Source organism: Balaenoptera physalus (assembly GCF_965194825.1).
Source record: "Balaenoptera physalus genome assembly, chromosome: 4".
Taxonomy (NCBI): Eukaryota; Metazoa; Chordata; class Mammalia; order Artiodactyla; family Balaenopteridae; genus Balaenoptera; species Balaenoptera physalus.
Genome location: NC_138891.1, coordinates 31,010,189 through 31,030,267, shown reverse-complemented (window position 1 = coordinate 31,030,267; position 20,079 = coordinate 31,010,189). Strand labels below are relative to the sequence as shown.

General features: G+C 37.8%; 2 protein-coding genes across 6 annotated transcripts in view; one reads left to right on the top strand and one right to left on the bottom strand.

Annotated features, from left to right (window-relative positions):
- HLTF (helicase like transcription factor) overlaps positions 1–4,074 on the top strand; it is a 71,067-nt gene extending 66,993 nt beyond the window's left edge. For all 4 annotated transcript variants that reach the window (XM_082459521.1, XM_082459519.1, XM_082459520.1 and 1 more), the window contains exon 25: positions 1,295–4,074. In XM_082459521.1, the coding sequence (XP_082315647.1) occupies positions 1,295–1,447 (153 nt within the window). In that variant the 3' untranslated portion in view covers positions 1,448–4,074. The remainder of the gene's footprint in view (positions 1–1,294) is intronic.
- A 6,431-nt stretch (positions 4,075–10,505) lies between these two features.
- Positions 10,506–20,079, bottom strand: part of GYG1 (glycogenin 1) — a 37,147-nt gene continuing 27,573 nt past the window's right edge. For both annotated transcript variants that reach the window (XM_082459642.1, XM_082459643.1), the window contains exons 6-7: positions 13,641–13,860; positions 10,506–11,369 (exon numbers count right to left, since the gene is read on the bottom strand). In XM_082459642.1, the coding sequence (XP_082315768.1) occupies positions 11,196–11,369; positions 13,641–13,860 (394 nt within the window). In that variant the 3' untranslated portion in view covers positions 10,506–11,195. The remainder of the gene's footprint in view (positions 11,370–13,640; positions 13,861–20,079) is intronic.

Below are 20,079 nucleotides of genomic sequence, written 5' to 3'. Positions count from 1 at the left end.
AAATATTTTACCTTTTGTTTATGATTCATGATATGGATCTAACTTTATTTTTTTCAAATGAAGAATCATTTGCTCCATTACCATGTTTTTGGAAAAGTCCATGCTTTTTTTCTACTGATTTGAAATGTCACTTTATCATAAACTAATTCATGGGTCACTTTCTGGACTCTGTTCTGCCCATTGATCTCTTTTCCTATTCCCAGGACAATATTTCTTTAATAATTACTATGGTTTTATAAAGTATGCTCTGATATCTAGTAGAGCAAAGTGCTCTCATTACCCTTCTTTTTGAAAATTGTGTTGGTTATTAATATTATTATTTACTTTTGAATTGAACTTTGGATTTGGGTTACCAAATCCCATTTAAGAAATCTTGTTTGGGATTTATTGAATTTATGATTAATTGGAGAACTGTCTTCTTTATAAATACAGAGTGTTCCCATATAAGAACTTAGATAGTATCACTCTCCGTTTTTTTAGGTCTTTTATGTATTTTGGTAACATTTTATAACACAGCTTGTATTACAGTAACTGGGACCTCTTGTACGGTGTTGAATAGTAGTAATCACAGTAATCATTCTTGACTTGTTCCTATCTTTGTTGGGAATACTTTTATTGTTTTACATTTAATATGTTACTCTTGGTAAGTTTCTAGTAGATATCCTTAAATAAGGTTGAGGACATTTATTTCTGGGTTAATGAGGATTTTTTTTTCAAGTCAAGGTTTTTATCAGGAATAAACGTTGAATTTTATCAAATGCTTCTTTAGCATCTATTGAGATGATCACTTTTTTTTTCTCTTAAATTTTTAATGTTATAAATTATATACCAGATGAAGGCTTGTTCTTTCATTTCTGGGAAAATCTTATTTGGCTTTTTAAATATGTTACATTTATTTTGCTAATATTCCAGCTTCAGAGTTGCCTATAAAGTTTGCTTTTTGTGAGTGTTGCTCTTATCTTGATGATGGAGTTATAATATGTAACTTATGTCCTTACAGGTGTATTCTTTATACAGGAAAACTATATTGAGTGATAAGGGAAAATGGTGCTCATCTCTAGCTATCATATCATGTTCTAAATATTCTCACTGTATATTGAGAAAAAAGGGGGAGTGAAACAGTTTCTAATAGATTATTATTGACCATTTTTGAAAGCTACGTAATACTGTAAGAAAGCAGGTTCTTTTAAAGTATCATTTTCATCATGTCTCAATTTTTTTTTTAAATTAAAGAATTCAAGTATTGTGACCTAAAAAGTACTTAACCAATTTAACTTTGTTTTTCTTTTTAAAGTTCATTGTGAAGGATTCTGTTGAAGAAAATATGCTGAAAATACAAAACACAAAGAGAGAACTTGCAGCTGGAGCCTTTGGAACTAAAAAAACAGATGCTAGTGAAATGAAACAAGCTAAAATTAATGAAATCAGAACTTTAATTGATTTATAATTTGTGGGATTTGGTAAGGTCAGTTTAATTAGATATATACAGAAGTTTTGGAAATGTGAAAAATAGTTTTAGAAATGAGTTCTAGAGTATATCTTCTAAAAGGAGCATATCGTTTTATATTAGTGAAGAGGTATTACTAATACATAATCTCCTTCTATATATGAACCTATTTTTAATGATATTTCAAATAGCAATAAGTTCTGTTATATACTGTGGCCTAAAATAATTTTTTGAGACAAAAAGTTACTTTTATTCCACTTTTCATATTATCTGTGCTGAGTATTTTCATATATCTTCCAAGTACTCAGCTTTTTCATATTTCAAATAAGGTCAAACCTTTTATACTTCTGACCAAACAGTTATTTTCTGTGTTGGACACATTTGGTTATTCACCAAAGTCTCCCATTTGCGAAGCTGTGGATTCGCAGTCCAGGTAAACGATTAATATGTGCACAGACGATAAAAGAGATGGATTTTATTGGACCTTCAAAAACCATATTTGCATTCCAGAACCTTAAATGAGAGACCAAAGTCCAGGTTAGCAAGTTACTTGGTTTTTTTGTTTGTTTGGCTTTGTTCATGTATGTGTATGTATGTGTTTTGTTTTTGTTTGTTTGTTTTACAGTGTCATTGAGATAAAATTCACATAAGTGATTTGCAATTTTATGTTCATGAAAAAAATTGGGGATTGCGTTAGAGCACTATTTTCTCCGTTTTAGTCAGGTGGTACCATTCTTTTTGTTTAAATGTAACTTGATGTATTAGTGTGTAAATACAGTCTGTGGGGGTGAGAAGGAACCAGTTCTGCCCAATTTGATTTGAATATTTAAATTATGGAATTGCTGAATAGATATTTCTATATATAGATAATTCTTATTTATGTAGCTTTTTTAAAAAAAATAACTATAAATTTTTATAATTCAGAGGACTACTTATATGTGAGAGGCATGATAATCTGGATGGAAGTTGGGCTGGATGACCTCCAAAATTGTTTCCACTTTTAAAGACATCTTAATCCCTGAATGGAAAATTTTCTTTGTTATTGTGTTTAGAATCAGAATTTGATTTTGGAACTTAAGTAATGCACCCTTACATCTATCTGTAGAATTAGTCATCTTTTTCCTACTTTTGTTAATAATCAAACTCACGGTAGTTGCCACAGAATCCTGGATGACTCTTTTAGTCACATTTAAAACAAACTATAAATTTATCAGTCAGGTTAGGTAGTCAGTGCTATTTTTTTCCTTAAGGGAATCTATTTTTTTTTAATCCAAAGAAAGAAGAAATTAATTACTATAATAGGAGAAGCTTCATGTTTGATGATACAAATTTAAGAACTTTATATTTTACTTACAGTGTTGGAAGTGACTTGACTGAAAGATAAGAGGAGATTGGAGGCAGCGTTGTATTCTAGGGCACACATCTTAGATTTAGCACATACCTTATCGGCAGCAAAATCCTTCCTTCTCTGTGCCCTGTCCTTTGCTCCAAAGGAACAGTGGATTAGACAGCAGGAATCTTCCCAGTCCCTTTTCTGTTCGGCAGCAGGTGAGGTAGAGGGCTGATGCAAAGGACAAACAGACCTTTCTGCAGGGATGAGAGTGGAATAATAACTTGAGGTTGGTCCACTAGCATAAGAAGCAATAGGGAAGTGCTTTACCTTGCAGGACTAGCATTACACAAAAAATCAGGTTGATCAGGATCTCATAAAATATGATATGTGGGTTCTCTATATACCAGTACTCCAGTGAGATTAAGTATAAGAAGAGTGTGCAGCAAAAACACAACCTACTCTTCTTGCTTACAAAGGCAGAGCCTTGCAAACTCACTGTAAAGGTGAAGACTCTGCTTGCTTCTTTACCCCAAACATTTACAGACTTGTGTTTTTAAACACATTCATAATGATAAATTTGGCAAGTCATTTAAAAAATACCTTTCTGGTTTTGTATAGTTCCATTAAGTGGTGTTTGTTAAATAAAAAACAACAAATTCATCCTAAGAAAATATATAAACTACTGGAATGAAAAGTTCACATTATGTTTATGCTGTTAACTCTGTTTCATTACTATGTAGAATAATAGCTTTAGAAATATCTTGAAAATATTGTATTCCCACTTGTGGTTCAAACTGGATTTTGTTTTAAATTTAAAATTAATAAAAGTGAAAAATTACTAGCTTCCTCAGTGCTGTAATTTTAATGAGTACTTTTTCTTTAAAGAACATTTAATCTTTCTTTATAAATCTCACACGTCTGTTAAGATGTCTATATTATATAATTATTTTTTACTGAGTACATAATAGTACTGTGAGTAGCTGAGAATAATTGACTCATATTCCTACCTCTTTCAATTTAACTGGTTGACTCCTTGTTTAGAAATCAGTGTATATATTTTAAAATTTTATGTTAAATGTCTTGATCTTCTTAAACATTGGTTTCGATTATTTTTATTTCCCCATCTGCCAGAAAAAAAGGAGTTGTGATCATAGCTATGTATAGTGGTATACTAGATAACACTCTCGATTATAGACTTTGCCCTAATTACAGCTCCAGGATTGGAAATAATCAAGAAAATAATCATCTTATGTTTAAAACCAGTGAGTACCAATAAAATTATACTCAGGCAGTGCATGTTTTCTGTTGGCATTCATTGGTGTGTTTTTTATTCATTTTATTTATATGCTTGCCCAAGTTCTGTTCATTAGTATTTGGAAGGAAGATTCATTAAAAATATGAGGACAAATGATATGTTTGGCTTATTAATAAGAATTCAAGTGCTTAACCTTAAGTTTTCAACTGTATTAACTTTAAAATATTTGCAAAAGGTGAAATACAACAGCTTTCCTTCATTTAATTCACCCATAAGTATGTAGTAACTTCCTTACAAGTTCTACATTCTGGAATTTGGTACCTCATTTTTATGGTACTTATGAATAAAAAGACCCCAAAATTCTGATAGCTGTCAATAATGGTTGGGATGCTTCCCTACAGTAATGTCTACTTCAAAGGGGAAACGGTTGATTAGAAATCCTGTAAGCAGAGGTAATGTTTTCTTCCATGTTAATATATTCATAGTTATTGTGTGATAATAAGGGAGAACGGTCTTCTAGATGAAGCCATAATAATTTACTGCTTTTGAAAGGGTAGATGATATCTTATTCCCAGTCAGATCTTTTAACGGTTAAAATGGGATTTTAAAAAAATCTCTTTTCCAGCTCCCTACGCAACCTTCTTGATCAAGAATTTTCTGACAAATTTAAACCTTTAAATTCTACCTTTAAATATGAAAATTGATTTCTACATGAAAATGATACAGTTCTAATAATGTATGTCATTCAAATGTACATGGAACAGGACACCTCCATTAACCTGAACCAAGTTATAATAACTAGGCTACACTGGGACTTCATTTAGAAGGACAGCAAATACCAAAATGACTTCTTAGATTGGTAGATAAAACAAATTCTAGGGCATGTCTTTGCACTTTTGAAAAACGCAAAAATAGTGCATCTAGACTATTCCAAGAGGGTATTTAATGTGATAGATGTGATATTAAAAGTCATCAGAGAGATTATATATTAAAACATGTGCTCTATTTGCTAAAGCAGAGATACGACTAGTGTTTTAGGAAAGTTTCCAGTAAGTCTGCCATCTTTCAACATTCTAGTTTATTAGAAAGGCAGATAAAATTAACTAGGATACAGTTTCCTGAATGTTTAAACGAATTTACCCTTTTTGTTAGGGTAGGCAAGGGCTATTCCCTAATAGTACATTGTAGGATTTAAAAAATGTTTCCTTGGCACTGGTATCAATATATTGATAAAGGTAAGTTAAATATTTCATGAGAAATGGTCTAGTGAAGGACACTTCATATGTTTCTTGCAGGTACAGGTGAAAGCAAGAATTAAGATAAACATTGATTTTATGCATGAATCATAGACCTTGATCAAGTTTGGAGCTAATCTCCAAAGGCATGGATCTGCCCTTTGTGTAGGCAAATCTGACTTACAGTCAAAGGCTATTATATCCACCATTTTTCATGGGATTAAAAAATAAGGATATATTGATCACCTCCACAAATGTATGTTCTTGTAATCTGAGTTAATGTTGCCTATTTACACATCCTACAAAGTGACCCTTGGTATTTTAGGCTCCCTGGAACAGATTTTGCAGTATAATTGTGCAACTTTGCATGGAAAAGTTAATACTTCACCTTAATTAAGGAGTATCCTTGGAAGATCAGGGAAGGAAAAGGAATCTATCTGTTAGTCTAATTCAGTGACTTCTCAGCCTCTTTTATGCATATTATATGCTTTTTCCTATGGTAAATTTGTCAACTCTTTCCTTCCAAAGTTAACAGCCTTTACTAAATACTATTTAAAATAAATTACGTAAGCCTTTTCAGTTTAGAGCTTTTCTCTCTTACGTTGTATAAAAAATAGGGACACAAAAAGTTAACACCAGATGATATGTTTAATTCTCCTCCCCACCCCCCAGTCTGATGCTTTGATATCTTTCCTCAATTTAAAAAAAAAGGCTTTGAGTCTTGTGATCTCTTGTGATACAGATGGAGAGTTCCAAAATACACTTACTTGTTCAGATTGCATATTACCTGGCCACAACAATAAGGCGATATTAGGTATCTGAAGACTAGGTTTCTGTTCATCTCAACCAGGGGCCCAGAAGCCAAAGAAGGCTTCTGACCACCTAAAATAACAGATTTCAGTAAATCCATATACTTGACTCAGTAGAAAAGAACTAGTGTTCAAAGGCCCTGTTATTGAACATTTGCCTCTTTTCCTATTTTTGTTTTAGGCAGACAGTAGTGAGCAGTGGTAGCTGATAGACTGGACATCAAGAAACTTCAAAAACTTAGAAGTGAACACAGAATAAGTAAATCACAAGAGTTGAGTGGCTTAGTATAGGTGTCTGGAGCCCTTAACCTCTAAAGGGATGTTGACCCTGAATACATCACGGTATCGCAGCATAGTCATATAAGAGAAGTTTTCCCTCTTCTGGGCCAATGAAACAACTGTGAAAACAGGATAATTCTGTCTAGGTTTTTTTTTTTTTTTTTTTCCTGTATAGGCTTTTAAGATACAAAGTCTATATGTTGTGAAGCTGAACTGTGTCCAAGCCAAAATTCAGGACAATTCTATCCTTGAATTTTCTTACCCGTTTTTATATTACAATTTCAGGCAGCCTATTTAGGAAAGCATTTGTAAAAGGTATTTCCCACGTTCTATTTCAAGGCCATTGTCCTTATCCTCAGAGCAAGCAAACTGAAAGCTTTTCCATTATTTGTGTTACTTCCTAGATTTCTGGCATTTATATTTCTGGTTATATACAGAGGTTACTCTGATCTCTGCCCATTTCTCTGATCTCATTGTCTGTTTTGATCATTCATTTATTTAAGGCAGAGCATAGTTTTAGAGTTAGAGCATACACAAATCTGAATCAAAGTCCTTTGCAGATTATTTACCTTTCTTATTTGATTATCTGCAAAATGAGAATACTATATATACATTATAGGACTGACATGAAAATTAAGCTATAAATACCTAATAAATATTGTCTTTCCTCTTTTTGCTTTCTTACAGATTTTCACTTAAAGGAGATTGAATTTCAGCATCAGAAACTCAGAGAAATAAGTTATCAAATAACATACCCAAGTATAAAAATAGTAATCTATTTGTAATAATAAGCAGAGGGAAAAAAAGCAAACTGTGGCAGACTATTTTATTTAAGGAGAAGCCAAGTCTTACTTAGCTTAATGCCCCAAGTTTCATTGACATTAAACGGTAGACATTATACAATTATATTTATAGATGTTATTTATGAGAATGTTTCCTACATCACTCAAGGAGCCGAGTTTGTCTTCTAGAAAGCCTTTACTGATCAGCAGTTGAGTCCCCTGCTGTGTAACCCCCACCTCACCTTTCCATGCGTCTTCTGCTAAAAACCCTGACTCCCTGTTGTATGTAGTGTAAACACTTTCTGAATGTATCAAGTGGTTCTCAAATGTCATTTGGGTCGCAGTCACTGCTTGACAGTTACTTGGAGTAGAGATACTGTGACCTCAACCAAAGCCCATTGATTCATAATCTATAGTGATGAGACCCAAGAAACTGTACTTACAAGGTGTCCAGTGTTTTTCAGGAGCAGCCAGGTTGGAGATGCAGTTGCCCAAGCCTCTAGTTTCAGTTACTCCTTTTTCCTCTCTCTTCATATCCAATCCATCAGCAGCTTTACTGCCTTCACCCTGGTGGAAGGTATGTTGGATTACCACTGTCTTTCTCCAAGACCACTACAGTAAACTAACTTGCCTTCCCATCAACTCTTGTTCTCATTTAAGCTATTTTCCACCAGCTGCAGAACCAGTGTTTTTAAAATGTAAATCACAAAGGTAAGACAATTAGACTGTCTTTAAGAAGGACTGGCAATGAGTTGAACAAACTGTATTAAAATTCATTAATTCATAATGATACTAGAATAAACCCCCTCAAAACCACCTTTGGAGGATACTGTTAAACCAGTTCCTTATTTTATATACTAACTAGTGAGTGAAGGGAAAGAATCAAGCATTTATCCTGCCCTTTTAATAGAAACAACCTCAGGGTAACCAAATTACTGATGAATGGAAGTATATAGAAATATTTCAGCTAATAAATGAGAGTATCACCACTTTGCAACCCCAGTGAGATACTGTATCTAGGCAATGATCATCAATGGCAGTTAATATCATAAGATAACTGGAGGTTTGGAAGTACCTAACAATATATAAAGTATTGCCCCCCCCCAAAAAAAATCACACCTTAATCTGACTGGCCCTCTAAATCAGTTTATAAGAAATACAAAATACAAGGAAACATGTCAAATTGCAATCAGTAAAGTGAAGAATGTGGGAGACAGGACAAATCATCTGGTTTCTTCAGTAAATAAATTGCAAGGCAACAACAAACAAGAAGGGAGGGTTAGGAAACACGACGGAATCAGATGTATATCAACCAATTGCACTGTATGGGCCTTACTTGGATCTTAATAAGATCAAAGTGGAAATAAAACACAAAATAATGGAGGACATTTGGAATTAATAGTTTCTTGGTGAGATAATTTTCTTAAGTCCTTATGTTTTAAAGATATATATGGGAATATTTCATATGAAATTTTTTATCTGGGATTTGCTTCCAAATAGTCTAGTAGGGGAAGAGTTGGTGGGGATACAGATGAAACAGTTGTTGAAATTGGGTGGTGGGGGTTCTTTATACTATTCTGCTTACCTTTGTATGTCTCTATAAGTCCCCATTAATAAAAAGTTAAATATAAATTACATTAATAAAACTTCAATCAATTGCTGTTGAATTTAAAATAAAATCCAAAGCCCATACCTTCACCTATGAAGCCACTGCATACCTCTCCATCCTGTTTTATAAGCCTTTAGTTCCACCAAGTTCTCGCCTGCTCGCACAATTTCCTCTGAAGGGAATATTCTTCGTTCTCCTCACTCCCTGTTGGCTACCTCAGAGCCTCTCTTTCTGGCTTAATCATCATCTTGTAGGAGGTCTTTCCTGACTGCCCTAAAGCTGGACTTTCTGTTGTCAGTGTACTTTATTTAGCATAATTTGCAATTATACATGTTCATTTCTCTTTCAGTCTGTTTCCTACTGGAACATAAGGAACTATGTCTGTCTTGTACACTCCTATATTTATAATGTCCATCACATGTGTGATATGGTCAGTACTTAAGTGCTTGTTCAATGAATTATTGTGTTGTCTGTCTTAAATATATATGTCAACTCAAATTGTGTTTGATGTGAAACTAAGATGACTGAATTAATGCTTTGGTAGATGTAATTTCTGGAATATGCTCAAGTATTTCCTTGAAATCAGATACATCTTTATGACCATTGAGACTGTGAAAGCAACGGAGGGCTGAAATGAACTTTAAAATTAGGCACAAATCGATTGTCCAGAAATAAAGACTCTATTTGTATGACTTGCAAATTACACTATAATGAATTTAATTTCAGTTTAGCCAGATTTTTCTATGCACTGGATTCTCATTGGAAGAGTTCAGCTCATACCTCTCAATGCAGAGATTCTTGGACTAGGAGTATCTTGAGGGGTCTTTGTACCATGGCACCTGACACGCAGAGGCACTTAAATCTCTGGTAGTGCTTCATGTACTTTGAAGATCACAGCAACTCATTTTCCACAGTCCAAATAATCGTAGCTTATTTTATCTTCAGAAATCGTTTGTCATTTAACAGTTTACAATTTTAGGTTAAGTCCTCAGGTTCTTCTTAAGCTCTTCTGGTAGCCAGCCTCCAAGGTGGCCCACCCCCCCATACATTCTTGCTCTCCAGGTTTCCATACCCTGTATATTCATTCACACCCTTATTGAATAGGGCTGACCTGTGTAACCAATAGGCTATTGTGGAAATAAAAGAAGGTGATCTTGAAGGTTAAAAGCCACTGCGGCTTCTGGCCAGTTAAACCTCTAACGTTTCTTGTCATGGTCTCTCTTGCTTTCTTCAAGAGAATGACTTCTGATTACTCACTTCAGTTTTAAAACGACATTTTAGATCATACCCTTCACTAGCTTGCCATCCTTGCAACCTAGAATCACCTGTACATTGAATAAATATGCTTTATACTTCTATCATTCTAAGCCATGGATAAAAATGCTAGAAGACATTGGGTCTGGTACTGATTGATTCTAACAGTCCTGAAAGATTGAGTATGTTTAGAGACTGACAATGAACCTATGATGATTTTAAGGTTACAATATTCTAAGATTTGAATACCCACTTCATACAGAACTGTGGGTGACAGATTAATTTGATCTCCCTTTCCTCCATCTATTAGATCCATCACCATCACTGGAGAACACTAGATGCAGATATCTCTTGATATCTAGAAACCAACTTTTAAAGCATATATTTCAGTGTCAAGTTTTACACTGGTTTTTAAAACACAAATTCTACAAATTATGAAAAATTCCCTAATACTTTTTTTTCAAGGGGAGTGGGTGCCCTTAATTGAATTAGACAACCAAGATATGTCAATAAATCTTTATTTTTCATACAAGGTGCCACTGTAGGTAACCATCACACTGCTGTTTTCAGATATACAGAACTGAACAAAAGCATTTTAGCATGCCGCCTTACTGTACATAGAAAACTGGTGAACATCTTCAGACACTAAGACTAGGAAATAAAATGGGTTAACACCATTTGTTGATATGCTTATGAATCACTCAGCAGTGTTATTATAGGTTGTCTTTACCTGAAAGCAGAATTACAATCACTCTGGCAGCCTCTGGGTGATTCTAAAATGCAGGTCTAGTGAAGGGTACAACAAGCAAGCAAGAGACAGGTACTGTGTCCCAATCTGAAGGGAGACTGGTTTGGAGCCTGGCTTGGCACATTTTAAGAGTTGATACAGCCATCTTAACAGCTTAAGATTTGAGTTTCCCTTACCACGTATGTTGGCAATCAGCATAATTGAGAATTTCTGGAATACAAGCTGAGGGTTAAAAAGCAGAACTGTCGTTCATATAACAGAATTGCTACTTAACTTTTGCCCAGTTCTCACCAGTTGTCCTGCAAAACCCTCCACCCACATCTGATGGATTTTAATGAAAGCCTCTAGCAACTGTAACAGACCTTTCTTAACCCAGCTCTAGATACTAAGTATCAGTAACAAGTGCCTGTGAAGTGGATGTGTCCACGGAAAAGGGCAGTGTTTCTACTGGAGGTAAGTGTCAAGCTTCCTCTTGATGTTGTCAAAGGAATCTGCTCCCATGTAATCAGCCTGGCCCTGTTCCCACCGCTCCTTCCGTTCTTCTGAGGATACAAAAGGCTGTGCCGTAGCCGGGATCTCCCCAAGGGACAGCTGTGATACGGCTCCTGAGACATTTTCCTAGAAAGGGGAGAATAATCAGAGACTCCTTTAGAGCTGAAAGACCATTTTAAAGAATGCAATAAACTGAAGAAGGTGAGAAGAACCAGGATGAATTATCATGCAAGGTAGCAAAAACTGAAAAGTATTACATGAAACAAAACGAGACACAGAAATACAAGGATCATGATATTTTTCCTAACAAAATGAAGACTTCTTGACTCGGTGAAAACATAGGGAGAACAAATTAATTGGGTAGGGTTAATGTTTAAGTTCTGCATACCTTTCTACAGAAGCCACAAGAGAAAGCCAGTGTATAGACCAAGTCTGAAAGCTGCAACAGTTCATTAGAAAGTGTAAGATGGATGGACAAGGGAACACAAGTCTCACGATAAGTTCTTGATCTGTGTGGGCTCAGAAAGGTTGAGAACTTAAACGAAATGGTACCTCAGAAGCTACACTTCAGAAAGAACCTAAGCAGAGAGCCGCACCACATACACAGCTGTCACATTATAGAAGCGAGAGCTAAACGGTTTGAGCCATACACCAAATTTATCTTCCTGTTCAAGCTTATTACCAAGTAGTATCTATTCCTGCAGCTTCTGTTAATTTGCTTAGTTTTGAGTAAGTCTTCATTTCCCATCTTCACCTTCCCTTGATTCATAACCCTCAGTCCTCGGGTTGTGGAAGGAACAAGGTAAATGTGCAGGAAATGGAGCAAACCTACTCTGCATTAAATTTGATTCTCATTACACACAGGTAGGCAGTTAACTTCAATAGTATCATAAAAGAACATCAAAGTTAGCCTTCAGAAAGCTCTCAGGTGTGACAGTACTGGAAATCTTAGAGAAAAAGGAAGGCAAATGAATACACACAGGTATTGTTTTTAACAGAGAAAATGGTAGAACAAAATGTTTGATTAGCTGTTTTTGTTGCTATATAGATGTGTAGGTATAAGTATATATGTATTGAAATATCCTGGAATTCCAAGGTATGTGGGTAGATTCCACGGGATTATATTAGAGCTGAGGCAACGCTAAGTCCTTCCCTTGGACTAGTCCTGCCTCTGCCTTCCACGTGCCGCCGGAATGACACCAGGAGCCTCTTGCAGACTCCTCTGCTCACAACGCTCCTGGTAAGGGCAGCAGTCTCTCAGACCTGGGTGTGAGTCCCAGTTCTGCTGCTGACTAAGGGAAGGTATGTAACTTCTTTAAGCCTCAGTTAATTTTAATATATAAAAAGGGGATGTTAACAAAAATAATACTTACTTGACAGAGTGCTTATAAGGGTTAAATAAGAATAGACATCTTAAGCACTTACTATGTACCAGGCAATGTTCCAAGTACTGTATAAGTATTATTTCCTGGTCCATATAAAGCAATTAGTGTAAGAATGTAAGTGTTAGTTATTTTTCCCTTTCTCCTTTTTATATTTTGGCACAAGTGCTCATAAGTGAAATGGCTAAAATCTATACCATAGCAAAGAGAAGGATCTCTTATAACCTTACAGTCTCTTGTAATTATAGCAAGGTAATTAACTGATCTGTTAAGACTTGATTATAATTTACCCATTCAGTTTTATTCTTCATATCTTAATATGTAACATAAAAGTTTAGTTTCTCATCCTCTTCCAATTCTTCCAAAAGAACAAACCTCAGAGGAAGACCTTTAAAGTCAGAATTGTTACTGTAAATGTTAATGTCATCTTCCTCTTACAGAGAGATTTATTTTTCAAGATCCAATATAACCAGAGGAGTAAAACATGGCAAATCAAAATAATCCTAGAAAAGTATTTGCTGTATGTTCATGTTATTGTAATTTTCACTCGGAATATATTCTTCTACACGGATGGCAAAAATAAAATAGGTATATTTAAATACTTGCAGTTTCTAAAACATGAAATGGGGCGTTGTTTTTGTAAACCACTATTTTTTTGGGAATAATCTTACAATCTTAGGACAATGGGCTAAGAATTTTATAGTTATAACATATGGATATATATATATATATATATATATATATATTATATATAGATCTATCTATCTATCTATCCATCTAAACCTCTAAAAACCTTTCCTGTGCTCCCAGGTCTAATGAAATTTGCCACAAAATCTACTTCTGCTCTAATCTTTGCTGGTAATATTTCTCCACTCTAAGATGGACATCGCTTTCTTTCCACAAAGTCTTACTTTATCTCTTTGTTCAAAATACCACTGAATATTCCACCTCTACTAGTATACCAGTTTTAAAAAATACAGCATCAAATTACCTGAAGGAAAAAAACAGAACCTACCACGTGTACATATGAGCGGGTGTCTTTGACAAGGCCAAACTGCTGAAGCAGAGGTAAAACACTGGTAGTGAAGATGTCCCACCACAGGTTGAGAAACTCTGGATGAGTCACAGTGGGATCATGGGACTCACTTCTGACACTTTTTGTTTGAGGATCGTAAGTATAATTCCACGGTTTGATTCGTCCTAGGAAATGCACAACTTTGGCATTTGCACCAAATCTGCCAAGAGAGCACGAGTAGAGACGGTTAGTGCATTCTGAGCTCTGACAGTTCACCGTCCATCCTGCAGCAGTGGTTGGAAAAAAAGCTGAGCTCACTGAAACAAGTTTAGACTTCTAAAATTATTCAATTATATGTTAAATATATACAAAATCCCAAAGTAGCAGTGGGTCAGTGCAACAACCCAACACTGATCCACCGTGGATACCAGAGGTACAGCCACTGGTTAAACTGTTTGATATTACCTAGTAAAACTGAAAATGCTCACACTCTACAACCCAGAAGGAAGCTCAGCTCCTAGGCACATACCCTACAGAAACTCTTACATGTGTGCAGCAGGAAACATAATCAAAATGTTCACAGCAGTAGCACCGTTTGAAATAGTCATAAACTGGAAACAACTGAAATGACTACACTTTAGATTACTGTTCAGCAAGCGTTCATGCCTTTTCCCAGTCTCTACAGGGGGAGTACACTTTCCTGCCTGACTGATATTTGCATGTTTGCATGACTTGCTTTCACCAATGAAATGTGGGCAGAGTGACAGTGTGCCTTAAAATAGCGTTGCTTGTTTCTGTTCAGTCTCCCTGAGAAGCTACAACTTCTGCCAGCGGAAGAATGTACCCTGGGTAGCCTGCTGGTTCCAGAAGAATGAGACAGTCACAACAGATGCAGATCAAACCTGTGGCCTGGCTCCAAACTCAGCTGAGATGATCAGAGCTGTCCCAGACTATTCAACAACATATGAGCAAGAAATACATGCTGATTGTTGAATGTCACTGAAATTTGATGGTTATCCATTCTGTTTTTGTTTTAAGGACAACTTCTGGTATATTCGTATCATAGAATACAATATAGCAGTGAAAATGAATGAACTGTAGTTACCCAGATCACATAGCAAAAGGATGACTTTTTAAAATATGTTGAAAAAAAGAAATTATACAAATACAAATTCAAATAGAAATACATACATATGAATCTACTTACATAGGACAAAACAAAAAAAAAAGTACTGTTTAAAGAGTAGAAAACTGTAATCAATGTAAATCTCATGATATTGGTTATCTTGGGAGGAAAGGGGAAGCTGTGATGGGAAAGATGAAAAGGGGCTTCAAAGATACTGGTTATGTTTCATTCCTTGGGTGGTGAAGGTGTTTTAAAAACTGAACATTTTTGTATATCCTCTTGTATATACACTATATTTCACTAAATACACAACACACTTTTTATATTATCTCATAATATAAAAAGAGTAAGACTTAAGAATGGTCCTGTTCTGGCTGGGAGGAAATCTATACATGTAAAATGAAATAATGGTAAAGGTGAATACAAGTGCCAAAAGGAAGATGGGAACAGTGAGTGCCCTAGGAATTCAGAAGCAAGGAGGTCACTGAAAGCTAAGGTCAGTGGGGCAGGAGGTGCTGAGATAGAGGATGTGACTGAGATAGAGGTAGATAGAAGCAAGGTCACTGAAAACTAAGGTCAGTGGGGCAGGAGGTGCTGAGATAGAGGATGTGACTGAGATAGAGGTAGATAGAAGCAAGGAGGTCACTGAAAGCTAAGGTCAGTGGGGCAGGAGGTGCTGAGATAGAGGATGTGACTGAGATAGAGGTAGATAGAAGCAAGGAGGTCACTGAAAGCTAAGGTTAGTGGGGCAGGAGGTACTGAGATAGAGGATGTGTAAAATTTGTCCAACAGATAGGAGCTGGGTAGCTAGTGCTAATACAGGGAATTGTAGGCAGGGGGATGCAGGTATCAGGTGAGCATGTGTGTACCAGACTGAATGTCCTCCAATGAGAGCCAAAGAGGAAGCTTTGATAGGGAAAGGTAAAATGGGACAGATCCTTGGGTGTTGGGCTCAAGTGTCAGATTTTAAGTGGAGTTATCCTATAGGCAACCGAAATATTTGAGCATGACGTACAGATCAAAACAATGCAAACTCTATTCATGTAACTTTTCTTATCTCCTAAAGGTTTTTCTGTTTTTTGTTTTGTTTTTAATGTCACAGACCTGTTATATAGCTATCATTATCTGACAGTTTACTATGTTTGGGGCCCAAATTCTTTCAGTACACATTTGGGAATAATAATCCTGCCAGGTAAATTTTACTAATGTGTTAAATGAAGGCTCCTAGAGGCTAAGTGAGTTGCCCAGAGCCATACGACTATTTAGTGGCAGAGATGGGGTTCGGCACAGTTTTGCCCCTCTCTTAAACCTAAGCTGTTACCATCCTACCATGCTGCTACTCCAAAACCATGCAAGAAAAAGAGAGCTTCCTGTAAATTTCCTCCTAAGGATAACTAACTATCCTCCAGTGCATTTCTTTTGAAGATGAAGTGGATACTTGATATCCCCAAGCTTACTCTCTATTTTATACACGTGGTATATTTTACATGCACACACATACTTGTGCACATATACACAAGAACTCTCAATGTTATCCTTAAAAGGATAAATCATAATGCTCAAATCTGTGCATAGAGAGGGCTGTCAATTAAATAAGCAACTGTTACGTGTAAGGCACGATACTGTGGTCAGTGTGCAACCCTAAGAGGCTTTATCCAAACATGGAGATGAGTCATCTACATAAAAATAAGAAACGGTAGCACAAGCAAGGCAACAAGTCGGGGCCAGCAGGGCAGTGCTGACATGAAGGGCTATGGACATTCCAAAGCAATTACTGCAGGTGGAGGTTTTCAGAAGAGGCTTCAGGCGAGGCTGAGAAAGATGAGCAGGATTAAGAGAAGGGCCTTCAACAAATGTTCCAATGGTGATGGGGGAACCCAGCCCAGAGACCTGATACTTGCGTGCTGGTGGGGCGGGGACAACAGGCCCTGCCTCTTCCTAGTGGTACACGTAAGCCTAAAACTAGAACAGAGCACACGTGAAAGAGGAGGTGCCCCTTCCACCTCCGCAGACACCCACTCCTCCTGCCCTGACTCCCCTGCCTGGAGCAGTAACACTTGTTTGCGTCTCCTTTACTAACTGACCAGTTAAGTCTCAACCCATGACCTGCCGAGCCTAATTTAAACGTCACACGCAGTCATTACATGAGAGCCATGAGAGGTAGCAACACTAATTAAGATAAAACATGAACATAGCATGAACTTTATTCCCTTCCAGTCCACTCGCCTGACAGTTCACAACCGCTTAAGCATTAGGCATCGGAACAGCTAACCTGTCTTGAGTACTCACATGTGCCAGGCACTGGTTAACATCTGCATGGTTTACCTCAGTTAATCTCCAGAAACAACTATGCGAGGAAACCAAGGCAGGAAGAAGTTAACTTGTCTAGGATCACGTGGCTGGTGAGTGGCAAGGCTGGGATTCCACCCAAGCAGGCTGGCTCCAGAGCCAAGGTTCTCGTCCACAACTAGGCTGTACTTGTAAGACACTCCCAGAATTATAAGGACATCATCTGAGAGTGTCATTTGTTACTCCACGGATTAACTCCCTGCCTACAGACGGTCAATATCAAAGTTGGAAATGAGCCCTGGAAACACCCCCAGTATAGTCAAGGACAGAGAGGCAGAAAGTAATTAATAGGAAAGAAAGCTACAAAGCAAGCAACTTAGCACTGTCTGAAGACTGTTCTCAGAGGGATACCGTTTGCACAAAGTTTAGGGGGGAAGGGGGGAAACAAGAGCAAGAAACAGGTGGTGGTGCATCTTAGGACCCACAATTGGACTGTGCTGGGCAGTGCCTAAGGGCCTTCCCAGAGTGAATGCAGAGGAAAAGCACACGGTCCAATCCACAGTAGAATGCCACCGCAAAGCAGCCAACATGCCCGCACCGCAAGACGGCCCGGTCTCTGCGGGAGGCGGTAGCGCACACCTCAGCCTCTGGCTCTGTCTGTGCCCCGAGGTGGCTCAGGGGCCTCTGCCACCTCCCTGGGTACTGGCCTCGTGCCGGGCGGATTCCTCCCCACGTGGCCCGTGGCCTTCTCCTTGCATGTCAACAGGAACACCACTGCGGACGGTCCACACCCTGCATTTCCCTGTGGCTCAGGCCTGGGCTCTACCTTCATGAATCCATGATGCCTAAGTGCTTCTTTAATGCTAAATCACTGTCACCTTCTGTGGCCAGGGGAAGGACCCCCTTTCTCAAAATTACCTTCTTTACCTATTCCACCCTAACAATGTGAAAAATTCTATCAATTGGATAGTCCTTTCATCGACCGAGCAGTCTTGGTTTTAAGAAAGTTCTTTTTTTTTTTTTTTTAACATCTTTATTGGAGTGTAATTGCTTTACAATGGTGTGTTAGTTTCTGCTTTATAACAAAGTGAATCAGTTATACATATACATATGTTCCCATATCTCCTCCCTCTTGCGTCTCCCTCCCTCTCACCCTCCCTCTCCCACCCCTCTAGGTGGTCACAAAGCACCGAGCTGATCTCCCTGTGCTATGCGGCTGCTTCCCACTAGCTATCTATTTTACATTTGGTAGTGTATATATGTCCATGCCACTCTCTCACTTTGTCCCAGCTTACCCTTCCCCCTCCCCGTGTCCTCAAGTCCATTCTCTAGTAGGTCTGTGTCTTTATTCCCATCTTGCCCCTAGGTTCTTCATGACCTTTTTTTTTTTTTTCTTAGATTCCATATATATGTGTTAGCATAAGTCTGTTAGAGGTAGAAACTGAGATCTCAAAGGGTTCTAAATGTGGGTAGAACTGCCCTTTCTGCTCAAAGGCGAGGAATTCCTTGGGTGCCAGTAAGATGGGGGGAGGGTGGGGAGGGTTAAGAGGTCAGCAGAACTGTGGCAGGCTGCACGATGTGATGTACCTTCCCGACAGCTCCCCAAATCCCAGCGACAAAACAAATCGCAAAATTCACAGAGTGAGAGGTTTCTCGAGAAAATGACTGGGGCCAGGGTACTGAGGGGCAGACCAGGAAGAGCTCGAGGATTCAGGAGGCTGACGGCAGAGAGACGCAGAAGGGAGGGAGTCAGGAAGATGCTGGGGGCTTACAGGCATCAAGCAGAGGCTTCAGATGTCACGGGTTCAGGCTACGGTCAGCCCTATTTCTGCACAGTAAGGAACAGGAACCTGTTTTTTAGGTACTGAGGCGTTACCTGAACCTAAGTGCCATCGACCTGACAGACCTGCGGGAATGAACAGGGGTGGGAGAAAAACAAGTTTCAGAGCAAGGACGCTTTATGAGAAGAGCAGGCCTGGTGAGTCACTGCCATGTGAAGGTTTTGGTCAGCCCAAGGGCCCTTTGAGGCTGGGAAGAAAGGCAGCTGCTGAGCGGGAACCACGGAGCTCAGACAGAAAGGTAGGAGGAAGTGAAGACAGACTCGGCAGCTGTGCAAAAGGCAGACACCCAGTAGGGCGCCCCTGGTGATCGCCTAAGACTGCCCTGGGCTCCATACCAGGGGCAGCCTTATTAGGCCTAACACTGGCCGCCACGTATGAAGGTTTATGAGTTACACAGTTTATCTAACTACGCTGTCACTATACAAACAGAATGGTGTTTATTTGCACAACAAAGTAGCCTGAACATCCTGCTCCATTAGCTTTCATAATAAAACACTTTGTTTGCCAAAAAGATGAGCAAAAGGTCTTAGTTTTTCCATCTAGAGTTTCCATTAACCTAGATATGGATTTCATGTAATTATTTTTGTCACAATCATGTTCCCTGAGGGATGTTTTTTAAAATCATTTTCTATCACTTCAATCAATTTATTCTTTAGTCATTTATGAAAAATACAAAATAACCATGTCAAAATGAAATAAGTAAGAGCACAGGTCATAAGTAAAAGGGAAAATTACTTCTTGCTTAAAAGAATAATTTAGCCTAAATGCAAACCAGGGGTGGGGCTGTTTCTCAGAGAAGGGTAACCCAGGATATGACTCTGGTGGTATCTCTCTCTCTCATCAAAGGCACGACAGTCAGAACTTATGTCACCTTTTAGTCAAAAGCAAAGCAGCCGATGAACAAGAAGGGGAAATGCTGACGTCAGAAGATTAAGTTCGACTGACCTCAACTCTCAGCAAGGATAACCGGAAGATTCACTGACTCACTGCCTGATTTAACCACCAAATTTTACCAGCCAGGAAAAAAGAAGTCGGGTACATATCACAATTGTCTCTAAATTACTAAGAGCCATTCATTCTGACCCACTAATGGGGATTTGTCTCAGCTTGCATACATCTCTTAAAATAAGTGCTCTAATTTTAACTTGATAGAATCTCAAAAGTGACGTCCAGATCACAAGAC